This window comes from Diceros bicornis, chromosome 1 (assembly GCF_020826845.1).
Source record: "Diceros bicornis minor isolate mBicDic1 chromosome 1, mDicBic1.mat.cur, whole genome shotgun sequence".
In the NCBI taxonomy this organism is placed as follows: Eukaryota; Metazoa; Chordata; class Mammalia; order Perissodactyla; family Rhinocerotidae; genus Diceros; species Diceros bicornis.
The window spans coordinates 92,136,561-92,149,426 of NC_080740.1; the positions used below are offsets into that span (position 1 = coordinate 92,136,561).

The window sequence follows — 12,866 nt, forward strand, 5'->3', positions numbered from 1 at the left end:
TACCAAATTTAACAAATAAACATGCAGGACTCTCAGTTAAATTAGAATTTCAGAGAAACAACAACAAAGTTTTTGGTATAATAAATATATATTTATAAATAAATAATTTATAAGTATACTACAAAGTTATTTGTTGTTTCTCTGAAATTCAAGTTTAACCGAGCATCTAGTATTTTTTCTGGAAACTCTAGTTATGGGAGAGAAGGGCTGTGATCAGGGAGGAGGGGTCTGGAGCCTCTTTGTCTACCCCCTGAACTAAAGGTTTATTGGGAACCGTGGGCTAAGTCATGTTGCCTGGAGGGCTGGCTTCACGGGAGCTGGGAGGGGGTCAGCCCTTGGGACCCCTCTTGCCCTTCACAGGGTTCTGACTGGAGAAGCCTTGCCTCAGGGCCCACCACATCCCCCCCCACGCCTCTTGGCCTTGTGATGGCAGCACCTCCTTCCCTCCTGCCCACGTTCAGGCTGGGGCCAAGGGACAGGTGCAGTCGAGGTAACAGACAGACGAGGCATGATGTGCAAAAACACAGACATTTGACTTTAATAAGTTATAAAATCAAGGAGCGAACTTTTACTGTACAGAAAACAAATATACTGATTGCTGTGATCGTAAGATAAAATGTGACTTGAGTTCAGCACCGTGGTGATTCATGTGGCGGCTGCCTGTCATACAGGAGTACACAGTCATAATACTTCATCTGAGAAAGGCTTCACTATTGAGCACCATTTATATACTCCAAACAAATAAACAAAAAATCTTAAAATACAGATGAAAGGCTTATATGTGAAATTCCATGGGTTTTCCAAAAGGAGTAGAGCAGAGAACCAGGTCCCAAAACTAGCACAAGTCTCCCCGTGCACATGAAGTGACTCTCGGGCCCCTCCGCTGATTTTCTGGAGCCACAGACAGAGAGGACCTCTGAGTCTCAACATGGTGTTTACAAAACCTCAGCTGGAAGACCTCCATGGGCTCCGCCAGGCTGCTGCAGCCACTGAGACACGGAGGCTGGCTCTGGAACTCAGGGCTATTGCTAAGCCAGCTCTCCCACGGGTCCCAAGCTCAGTGGAGATTTGCAGTTTCTCAGAGCCTGGTGAACACTGCGTTCCTTGGACAGAGAGACGTCTGAGGCCATCTACTTTACGGAACTCGGTGGATATATGGCCCGAGGGACTGAGTATGACGTATGGGGCCATGGCCACACTGCCTGCAGTTCCTAGAGGGCCTCCCTCTCCCTCCAGCAGAAGACAGGTTCCCCTGGGAATGTCCCACCTGGGGCCTCTCCTGGAAGCCTTCCAGCCCCCAAGACATGCAGCCCTTCTCTGCTGGGATCTGGGAATGGAGTGTTCCCATCCTATGGCCCCCAGGCTGGGTAAACCAAGTAGTACTCCCTGGCTGGGGTTAGTCACCCCCGACTTCCTCAACATTCTAGGCCAGACCCAAGCAAAATGCCCAGTCCTTCAGCCTGTGAATAGCACCAGCTGCCATGGGTTCAACCAGTGAGGGAAGGCTGTGGGATCCATTTCCTAATCACAGAGACAGGATTGCAAAAGTGCTTTATACCACATCCTGTTAAAGAAGAAGTGGTACTATAGGAGATATTCAAAAATGTTTTGTACAGTTTGGTTCTTAGGAGCCAGCAAGCTCCTTTGAGACACTGGGACATGTGTGAGCATGTGTGGACCTGGAGGCAGAGGGAGAGGCAGGCTGCACCGGCTGGAGCGGGAGGCTAGTTATCACCTGGTTGGGATGTTAAGCATCATCCCAGGTGTTGTTCTGCTTCCTGCACCCTTACTTGCCCCTTAGACCACACACCCACAGACTCAGACACACGTAGCACCTCAAGGCTCCATATAAAGTAGCCATCATGGTATTATCCTGAGCCTCAGTAATCTCATCTATATGGTAGGGAATTAAACAAGAAAGAGTTCTCTAAGGTCTATGACTGGCAAGAATACAAAGGCTCCAGCACTTTCCTGGACATGAAAAGCTTAAGAATTAGGTGTCAGGCAAGGCCCAGCTAAGGAGCTAATGTGCCCCTGAGTCTTGCAATTTTGGGAAGTTTAAGCTGCACATTCACTGAATATCAATGCAGGGAGAGGTAAAAATTAGCTACTGTCCTCCTAGCCACCCTGCTCGCTTACTCTTTCTCTCATTCACATCTCGCTCCCAAAGCACCATTCTGCGTTTGCAAAGAGCAAAAGATAAAGCAGGCTCCCCTCTTCCACCCTATGCCTCCCCTCGGAGGCCAAGTCTTGCAGTTCACTGCTGGGTTCTGGAGCTTCTAAGTGAAGGAATTGGGGGCGGGGCTGGGGGGGCACCACAGGGCTAAACAGGGAAAGCCCATCCCCCACAAGCGAAGCTGGTCTTTAGGAGCAAACTGAGCCCACAAGGCCTCATCTCAGAACCCTTGGGTGTGGCCACCCTCGTGACAGCACTCCTGGCCCCCCCCAGGAGGGAAAGTCAGGGGCTTGCCCAGTCACTAGATTGTCCAGGAGAGCGCAGGCACACCGCACGACCTCCCTCATCCTTCCAATGCCCCTGAGGAGGGAGAGAGCCCTCTGGGAGGCCCAAGGCTGAGGCCAGGCTGGCTAGAGGTGGCAAGCAAGGCTTAGGTTAGTGGAGAGGAGACAGGCCTGGGGGAGCCCGGGAGAGCTGCCCACTGTCTCCTCCGCACGCAGGAAACATGGCCCACTGTTTAGATACATCCTCAAGTCCCAGTTGGAGGATTCTCAGTACTTTCCTGGGAAGAGACAGACAGCTTCACAGCTCCAACTCTGCTGAGATATTCAAACGCAGCACGTGAGCACCAAATAGATGAGATGGCTTTCCCTAAGTCCTTAATGCGCGAGACTGCATCAGGCCAAGACTGGCAGCTCCAGACCCCACCAGACCCCAGACCGCCCTAAAACATTCTGAGTTGACCTTTAAGGATTGAGAATTTTCACACACAATTCTAGACTTCTGAAAAAGTGCACTCTCTGGCAGCAGGGTCTGGCTCTCACAGAGGCAGCAGTGGCTGGGGCCGGCAATCAGCTCTAGCGGGCTGTGGCCCTCAGGTTGGTCGCAGTCCCCAGCCGGCCACCATACTCATCTTTGCTGCCTGCCTGGCTCTTGAAGGCGCTAGAGGTCACGGCCTCTACTTCATTGTGCTCATCTTAGAGACTGGTCAGTTAGTAAATAAATCAGTGTTTCTCCTAAGAGCCCCCATGGGCTTTGTGCCTCAGTTTGGAGAACCGTTAGGGAATGTCCTGCGTCTCCAAAAGGGTTGTCACCACCAAGGAAGTCACTGCTCAGAAGCCTGGAGTGAGTGTTTTCTCTCTCTGATTAGCCCTTCTGCCCTACCTCATTGATGGAGGTTGTAGAACCTTTATATTCCTCTCCACCCTACACCCAACCCCAGTACAGGACTTACAACATTCCGGGGATGGGAAACACACGTGCTAACCCAGTTGTCACATGCTTACAACCAAATATATATATTTTTATGTCATTCTCCCTCTTTGTTGTCTCAAAGCCTTTTGGAATCAGGAATTTTGACTTCATCTCCATGACACAGGATTTGCCATCCCATGGAATATCTCTATAAGCAAGAAAAAAAATGCTATTGATGCTATCTTTCCATTTTATTAGAACTTTCCAAGCATCTCTTTCTTCCTCATCTCATCAATGAGCTTTTGGATTCTTTGGTTTCTGGTCTTTTCATATAGGCTCGGTCGTCGAGGGATTAGGTTGGGTGGCAGAACTTCATCGTCCAGGCTGTGGATTTTGTAGGGCACATCGACAGCATTGGTTTCTGGGTGATCCTCAGTGGCACTGGTGCTGGAGGCATTGACAGGCACCTCCAGGGGCTTGGCTGGTGGAGGCTGCACCTCCATGACTAGAGTGGGCACTGGGAGGGTGGGCATGAGGTCTTCAATGTCATTGTGCTTCCCGGGCGGTGGCTCTGCCCTGTCATCCACGTTGGTGAGGTTGTCGTGCAGGTTACAGGACTTGCAGCACAGCTTGTTGTAGCCTGGGATGGAGCAATAGCGAGACAAGACTTCCATCCTACAGAACATTGACTTGTCGCCTTGGCAGCGGCCCTCTGAAAGAGAAAAGTGGGTCAAATAACCAAAGGACAAGATAAGGGGGACTTTGTTCCCCCACAGGGAACAGCTTGCTGAAGGAGTCGTTTGAAAGAACCCAGAGACAGCACAGAGGCAAGCGAGCTCACGCGGAAAGTCTGTGTGGTTTTGATGTCAGAGCAGCCCGGTATCAGGGCAGCATCCGGGGACCCCTGCCCTGGAGTGCTGCCACACAAGCTGTGAGCACTGCATCCTCCTCCAAGCAGCCCCAGCCGAGTCCAGATTTTTCAGTATCTCTCAAAGTTTGAGACAGAATGAGGCCTGTCTGTTCTTAGGGAGTGATTCCAAGCTCATCTTAAAGAATGGGACTTCGTCAGATCTTCACATTTGACATCCTCCTGGTAACCCCACTGAAATTTTGTGGCAGAGTTTGACTCTACAATAATCTATAAGCAGTTACTGTAACAAAACTAAACCTAAAAGAACCAATTCCTAAAACCCAATAGAGCAAATCCCAGAGCCTCAGCTGTGGCCTCGCCACGCCCCTCCACTCTGTTCCCGTCCTCACCCAAACTCCTCAGATGACCTTTGTTTCTGAAAAGTGCCTAAAGGGAAATGAAAATTCACCCCAACTTGTCTGGCTTCCTTCCGCTTGCCTCAACTTGCTGGACAGCCTCATGTCCTGCCACTGCTCCATCCGCCTACAGCCCTGCCACATGGCGCTTCTGGCCATTTCCAAACAAACTGCTCCATAACTTGATGCCTCCACACAGGTTAACCCTCTGCCCAGCACCTCCTCCCCTTCCCTTCCAGCCCAAGAAACCACTCATGCACGGCCTAGCTTGCGTGGAGGGCCCTGACTCCCTCTCTTCCCATGTGGCTGTCTTCTCCCTGGGCCCAGCACCCCCTCCACCTGCAGTTATTCATCCCAGCCATTCAGCTTCTCCTGCTCTCCCTCTCCCTCCACTCCCTGTCTTCCCAAATTTCCGTCCCTCTTCCCTTTCCTTCACCATCTCATTCCACACACAACACAAACATTGAGATGCTTTACAAAAGTTCATTCAATATGAAAGAATAAGCCACATAACTATATAACAGAGGATATTTGACCCATTATAAATTCCTGATCACTGACCTCAATGGGCCCAACCCTGCGTGCTCTGTTTCTCTGCTCAGCCACTCTGTTCTGCACAATGAGATCAGACTTCCCCTCACTCTCCCTAGTTGACCTCATCTCCTACTGAAAGGAGGGAAGGAGGGAGGGAAGGAAGAGGCAGCCATCGGATGGGAACCACATCTGCTGTAGTTACTCTGTGCACTGTCTACATCCACATCTGAAGCCACGCTAGCCCACTGAAACTTCCTGCAGTGATAGACAAGCAGGCCCCTCTCATTCAGGGCCAGTGGTTCTGATGCCCACCCACCGCATGGCCACTGCTCCAGCTTGTTCTCTTCCCTACAGGCTGGTGACCCACTTAGTTGGACACCAACCCCAAACTCCCAGAGCTTCAGATTCTTGTATACAACTGTCTCCTAGACAGTCCCCAACCCCATGGTCCCAAAGGTGCCTGAGACTGCACACGTCCATCCCTGGCCTGTGGCCTCTGCTGACACCATCCGTCTCAGAGAATGGCCTTTCAGGCACACAAGCCAGACCCCGGCATCCCCTATCCAGTCATCTCCAAGTCCGCCTATTTCCTCCTAGATACTCTCGGATATGCCCATGTTCCCCTCTCTACCCCCTCCACAGGGTGGGTCGAGCTGCCTTCCTCTTGGCTGCACCGTGCTAAGAGCCCCCTTTCTGCCTACTCCGTTCTTTCTCCTTCTCGTCCAGCTGTCCAGCTCCAGTCAGAATGCTATTTTTCAACTGAAGATGCGACCACGTCACTTCTGATCGAAGCCCCTGCATTGCCCCTCATTGTTTTCAGGGTAAGGACCTGTCCCCTTCACCTCTCCAGCAGCACTCAGGCCTCAGACCCCCTGCTCTGCACTATGCTCCCTCTGGCCACAGCACCTTTGCACATACTGTGTCTCCCCTCTCCCTCCAGCTGCTCTCCTCTCATCCTCAAGGTTCAGCTGGAATGCATCTTTCTCAGGCAAGCATCACCTGACCTCCCTTAGGAGGTCAAATCCCACCGGTATGTGGTCTCTTGGTGCCATGGGGTCTCCCCTTCCTGGCACTTCATCCAGTTGGCACGTTCACATTTAACTGTCAGATAAGGTGACTAATGCTTGACTTTTTCATTATCCTGAAAGTCCTAAAGGGCAGAGCCCCGAGCTGTATTTGGATGTCCCTGCAACCCCAAAGCCTAGAACAGGGAATCAAAGAATGCATAAATGTATAAATGTGAATCACTGAGGAAGCCCAGAGCAGGGAAATGATGAATTTTAAAATAGCAACACTACAGGCAAGAAGAGCACATGGAGCACATGGCCCCAGAGCAGACCCAGCTATGGCTCTGAGCTTCCAAGTGGCCAGAACGAGGAGGAAACATGCCTGGCTGCAGGACCCACAATGCAATGCGAAGAGCTAAACCAGATGAGCTCTTCAGAGGCCCCAGTCTTCCCAACCTGGAGACCAAAGATCAGGCTCAGATGTGGGGGGAAGGCAGGCGGCCTGGTGCTAAGAGCCTGCTGGAGAAACCAAACTGGAAGATCCTGAGATGCACTCTCAGGCTTTTAAGACTGTTAGATCCCTTTCCTCAGATAAAATCTTACACAATTGCCCAATATATGAGACGGATGAAATCAGAGTGGTCCTGTTGGAAGCTGGTGGTGGGGGGTGTGGCACAGAGCCCCATTGCTCCCTTCCCCTCCCCCTGTCCCCTCTCCCCCTCCCCTGTTCCCTCCCCTCCTGCTCCCTTCCCCTCCCTCTCTCCCCTCCCCTCCTGCTCACTCCCCCTCACCTGTTCTCTTCCCCTGCTCCTTCCCTTATTCCCTCCCATCTGCTCCCATCCCCCCTCCTTGGCCCTCCCCATTTTCCAGCAGCCACTGAAGTGAGCAGTGTGAAAACCACTGATCACAGCCCTCAGGAGACACCAGGGGGCTTTGATAAGAGGAGGTGGCAGCATCTTCCCACAGGCTTTGACCGTCAGCTGGGGCGGGGAGGGGTGGAGGCATGGGCCTCCACAAGGATGGAGCCTGGCCTGGCAGTGCTGCTGGGAGTGGGGCCACCCCTGCCACAAAGCAACACCTTCCCCTGTCACCTGTGCCTTTTCCTTCACACAAATAACCAGACTGGCATTGAGCATCCCCCTTCCTATCTCCCTCCAGGCTGGGATCTGAGCGTCAGTCTACGGTCCAGTCGGTCCCTTGTTTTACTGGAACAGCCACTCCATTCATTTATGATCCAGAGCTGCTTTCCCCCTACAATGGCCGAGTTGAGTAGTCATGGTGTCCCGAGAGCCTGGATCAGAGCTTGACACACAAAGCAGTGTCACTGAGTAAAGGGACAAATGGGGACTAGCAGTAGCTCTCCCTGCCACAGGCAGGTGACGGCGGGGGTGTGGGGCCCAGGCTCCCCTTCTCCAGGGTGCCTTCCTTCCACCTGGCTCACGTAGCCCCAACTTCTGTGTCTGATTTCCTTTCAACAGTGGGCTGCATTGCTTTAAGTTTTTAAAAATTAAAATAAGTCAATAAATGAATAAATAATTGAGAAAGCCACTGGCCAAAGGCTTGGCTATGCTAATATCAGCCTAGAAAAATTTCAAAATAATCATTACCAACCACTCTTAAAAGGACACCAAAGGTTGTGTATTTTTAAGTAGTGTCACTGAGCAGAAAGCCCTCCGAGGAGAGGGAGATGCAAATTCCACCACCAAAGGGCTGAGCAACTGTCCTGAGGCGAGCGCCGCCAAGAGGAGGATTTCAGTTTTAAAATCCTCGATCTTCAGCCACTTCCAGCAGCAATTAACTCGCAAGGCCTACTGCCTTCCACGGAACAACAGGCCATTGAGAGTGAACCCATTTTTCATAAATGGAAGTTGTTTGTATGTACTCGGCTGTACCTGCCCACCACCTGTGTTATCACTGGCTTCACACTCTCCTCCTCTAAACTGACTCCCTTTTAACTTAAAATGTATTCTAGAAGGAAAGTTTATACTGCTACCATTCATGGAAAACTAGTGCAGTGAATAAAGGTGATCCTAAAGATGAATACAAAGAAAAGTTTTAAGTCCTCTTAAGTCAATTTTTAAGTCAAATTTTAATTCCTCAAATGCTGGGAAATACTCCTGTCTGCCAAGCTCTGAGCTGGAGAGAACGAGCAAGTGTAAGAGAGACGCCAAGCTCAGGCCAAGCAAGACTCTCCCGAGGTTGTCATAACAGAGAGAAGGAGAAGTAGGAAGGGGCTGCTGGTTGGGACATGTGCGCACCACCTACAGGAAATCATTGCCATCTCCCACGCTCAGGAAAAGGCCAGGATGGAGAAAACTTCATTCTCTTTCCTCTTTTCGCAGTTAAACCTCGTGCACCACTTCACCATTCAAAAGGTCATGCGACAAGTTGAAGAAGCAGGTGGCCCCTCGTCTGTGGCGCCCCCCATGCCCTCGGCTGTCCCGGCACATAGCTGCCTGGGCTGTCAGTAGACCCCTGCAGCTCTGGTCGGGGAGCCCCCGTGGAGGACTGCTCCCGATCTGTCTGGGGAGGGAGCCTGAGTGGATGCAGCTCTGTCGGACGGTCGTGTTGGCCTCCTCGCCTCTCTTGAGCTGGGATTCCTTTCAATGAGCAGAGCTCTCGGCAGGCTGAGCTTGGCCACAGCCACCGTGACCCCCACCCTGGAGGGTGGCACCCAGGGCCTGGCCCTGTGCTCCAAAGCTTGTCTCCTTGATGCTGGGTGGCCCCACGTCATCCTTTCTCATGACCTCCCTCCTGTCTGGCACGGGACCCCTTCACAGGAAAGGGAGGAGAGAGATGCCCACTGGCCAGACATGGCACAGGCCCCAGACCAGGAGGTCCCTGTTGGATCCTGACCTGCTGTCTGGTCCTTGTCAGCAAGGTGAGCGAACACAGAGGCCCTGTGGCTTCTGAGGGCAGGCACGGCTGAGCACACACACGTGTGAATGTCGCAGGCCAGGTGCTCAGAGCCACCGCCACCTTGCCCTTCTCCCGACCAAGACTCTCCTGGGGCTGCCCCCCTCACCTGGGCCACATGGGCACCTCTCCCTCCCTGAACAGGCAGGCCAAGGCTGAGAGCTGTCTCAGGAGCCAGGGCAGCCACCATCAGGGCACTGTGACCTGGACCAGCACTCTCTCAACTGCTTCCCCCACATTCCCACTCCATGGGCTCTGGTCCCAAAGACGGGGAGAAACCCACCTGCACCCTTTTGCTGACTGTGGGACCTCCATCCACAAGGGGAGACCCCGGCATTCCTGTGAGGTGCTGCTTAGCACTAACAATTAAGAACTCAACCACTGAGGCGGCGTGTCTGCACGGGCCGCTGTCACATTTTGAAAAATGGCTGCGCGGGGAAGATATGCCTCAGTGGGGAGGGGCCCTCATATCTACGCTAGGCAGGGGGAAGGGGGACAGGAAAGTCATTTGATTCAGAAACCGAGGCACTAATGCGACAGAAGGGCACCCGCAGCCCCCAGCACTGTCAGACGAGGAAGAGAAGGAGCCAGCAGCGTGCCAGACCCAAGCACCCAGTTTTACTGAACTTTTATTGAGTTTATTTGTGGGATGCATGACAGGAAGTCTTTCCATCTTTAGTAAGAATAAAAGGTCATTTTCACAGTCACTTTGGCACACACTAACGTCTCATAAAAAAACCGGAAAAGCAACGACAATGGAACCTATATAATACGTCATTGAATACTTACAAAACACTAATAAAATATCCCTGATAAACCACAGTGCATACAGACAGAGAGCACAACGCCCAGGACCGTGCTGCACCTTCCCAGAGTCACTCGTGTCACGGCAGCGCCTAGCCCCAGGTGGAAGTTAACAGTCGTGAGAGTCAGTTGGCAGCACGCGCCCAGCGCGTATGTACAGAACAGTGACGAGCGCGGGGAGGGCTCGGCGGCGGGGCGCTCCGCACGGGGCGGGCGGGGCTGCACTGGCCAGGAGCCCTGCGCGCCGGGTAAGGCAGCGCTGTCCAGCGCCCGCGGGGCCGGCCTCCAGCAACAGTCAGCGCCGCTCGCCGCGGCCTCGGGGCGGGCTCCGTCCGCACGGAGCGGCGCGGCAGCCAGGCCACCTGGACCGGGGAACCTCATCCTGGCAAAAGGTGGGTGGACCGGCAGCCCCTCACCCCCTCCCCGCAGACCCGCACCGCCTGCTCCTTCCTGGATCCCGCCCCCTCTGCAGCTGGAGTTAGCAGCCAATTCCGTGACCTTTCAACTTTAAGGCATTTTCTACATAGTTTTGTCTAAGCAAAAAAGCAATAAAAATTGAGGTAATTCTGTAGTTGTCCACACTGCAGGTGGCTGCATCCACCTCCGACAGCCTCTCACTCTCTCACCCCTGTGGATGGGGACATGTGCGCGCGATGAGAAAAGGCCATTGCAGCTAATGGACAGAGAATGGAAGTGGCAGTGTGTCCCCAGGTCCCACTGCAGGGACGCATCCCCTGCCTCCTCCATTTGACCTGAACCCCCGAGGGTCAGGGCACGGGGGCCAAGGGCTGTGTAAGTGGGACACAAAGGCCACGAAAGCAGGCCACGGTCGCGCGAGCCAGGAGGACACGCTCAGCACAGGGCGGCAGCAGCAGCAGCAGCAGCGGTGGCCGGGAAGCCCCGACACACTGCCGGAAACCCGGAGCTGGGCCACCCGGTGCGGTGCGCAAACCTGCACGGCCCGAGACCCCCGCTGGCCTCGCCTCGCTGCCGGGCAGCATTTGAAAGGGGAGGAGCGGGCTTCCCCCTTGACTTCCGACCTGCAGCTTCAGCCTGCAGGGATGTGGCCCCACGTGGCGGTCACCAAGTAGTCACATTTGCCCTTTGGCCTCTGGCCCCTCCAGCACCACGACAGATCTTTGCCCCTTTACAAACCATCACTAACCAGGTCCCAGCCCCCGACAAGAGGCCAGTGCCCCAGGCCTTGCCTCTGCGAGGCTGGCCCTCCCGGCCAGGCCGCTCCGAAGGAGACATCCGAGCACAGAGGCCCCGGAGAAAACAGATTCAACCGAGAGAGCGCTCAGGAAGAGTCAGGGGAGTTTTCCATAGAAAGAGAGGAGAGGAGCCCACGGCAAGCTCCACAAGGCGCAGGGCATGCACTGGAGGGCAGAGGCAGAGTTATAAACCGGCCGGTTACTTGACGAGGTCTTCTGGACCGGCGAGTCGGGGTCCGGTCGGGACAGCCACTGAACCACGTAGCTCTTCTTGGAGGGATCGGAGATGTTTCCTAGAGAAAAGAGAAAGGAGGCTGTGGCTGCTGGGGCACCAGGCCAGGGCCCCTGCCCACCCCAGGCCCAGCGGCTCCACAGCCTCCTGGTGTCCTGGGGAGGGGGCCACAGGAGGGCCCCAACTTCCCAGCATGGCATTCAAGGCCCTCCCTCAAGGCAGATGGGCCCCAACTGCCCTGTGCAGGCTCACCTCCTGCCTCTCCCCCCACCCCCACACATCCCGGGTCTGGCTACACAGAGTATCTACAGCTACTACCCCTCACACACACACACAGGCCCTGCCACACCTCCTTGTCTTTGCATTGCTCCTCAGCCCCCCAGCCCACCCAGCTCCCGGGACACAGAGAACAAGTGAATCCCAGATCTGGCCCCTCCAGCTGGGGCAGGCAACACTTGACCCCCTGAGCTTCCTCCTCTGTAGACGGGACTTGTGGAGGGGTCTATGTCTTGAGCTGCTGCGAGGACCAAAAGAGGGATGCGTGTCCGGCACTTGGCAAATGTCTGCAGGCAGACAGTGCTCTGGTTGTTCTCCTCGCAGGGCATGGGCACCCCCTACTCGCATGGTGCAGTCACTGTCAGTCTGGTTTCTGTCTCCCAGACCAGAGAGGTGGGGATGGGCTGAGTCTGCTCCATCCTTCACCAGGGCCTGGCCTGGAGGTGAGCATGGCAAGTGTCAATTCCTTCCACTTCCTACTAGGGAAAGGCCCCAGCTGTGGCCCGAGAGGGCTCAGCATCTCCTTTAAGTTCACGGATGCTGAGTCCAGCCAGTTGTGGGAGGAGCTGCGTTTGCCTGGACCAACCTCCCTCGCCCTGGGCCTGCTGCATGCTGGGGGCAGGGGACTGGGGCAACAGAGGGCTTACGGGGACAGGGGCCAAGCCTGCAGATCCTTGCTGTCTCAGGCCTCTCCTCCCGGCAGACCCCGAAGCTGTCGTCCACGGTTCGGCAGAGCACCGGCCGCTCCTGGGTGCCATTGCCACAGGTTACAGAGCACTGCAGGCAGAGTCACCAGTCAGGGCCACCTCCCACGCTAGGCTGGGCCTGGAAGAGCTCCCCAGGCATGTGACCCATAACAAGTGGGAGGTGGTGAGGGGCAGAGGGTAGAGTGGGCTAGATGCTTGGCCTGCCTTGCCCCGGCCTCAGATGGCTGCCTCAGTCTCCTGGGGCTCTAACGAGGGGACGCGTGTGCCCATCTCTCTGAGTTACTGTGAGTTAGAGAGACGAGTATGCAGGGCCTGGCACAGGGCCTGGCGTTTCTGGGCTATCAGTGAGCGCCTGCCTGCTCTGGCTGGAGGAGGCCCACAGCCAGGGAAACTTGCTGTGCGCTGGGCCACTGGGAAAGCTCTGGCCGAGTCCAGGAGGCTTTGGCAGAGCACCCCCCCACTTCCCTCAGGACACGAGTTTCAACACCACCAGCCCCTGTGCCTCACCACATGGGGTAGGGTCACGCCCAGATTCCTGCT

General features: G+C 54.6%; 1 protein-coding gene across 2 annotated transcripts in view; it reads right to left on the reverse strand.

The window, feature by feature from the left end:
* Positions 1-495: 495 nt before the first annotated feature.
* ADAMTS2 (ADAM metallopeptidase with thrombospondin type 1 motif 2) overlaps positions 496-12,866 on the reverse strand; it is a 209,690-nt gene continuing 197,319 nt past the window's right edge. The window contains exons 20-22 of one of the 2 annotated variants that reach the window (XM_058547620.1): positions 12,267-12,396; positions 11,315-11,404; positions 496-4,082 (exon numbers count right to left, since the gene is read on the reverse strand). In XM_058547620.1, coding sequence (XP_058403603.1) covers positions 3,625-4,082; positions 11,315-11,404; positions 12,267-12,396 — 678 coding nt within the window. In that variant the 3' untranslated portion in view covers positions 496-3,624. The remainder of the gene's footprint in view (positions 4,083-11,314; positions 11,405-12,266; positions 12,397-12,866) is intronic. The other variant, XM_058547621.1, reaches the window with a different exon arrangement.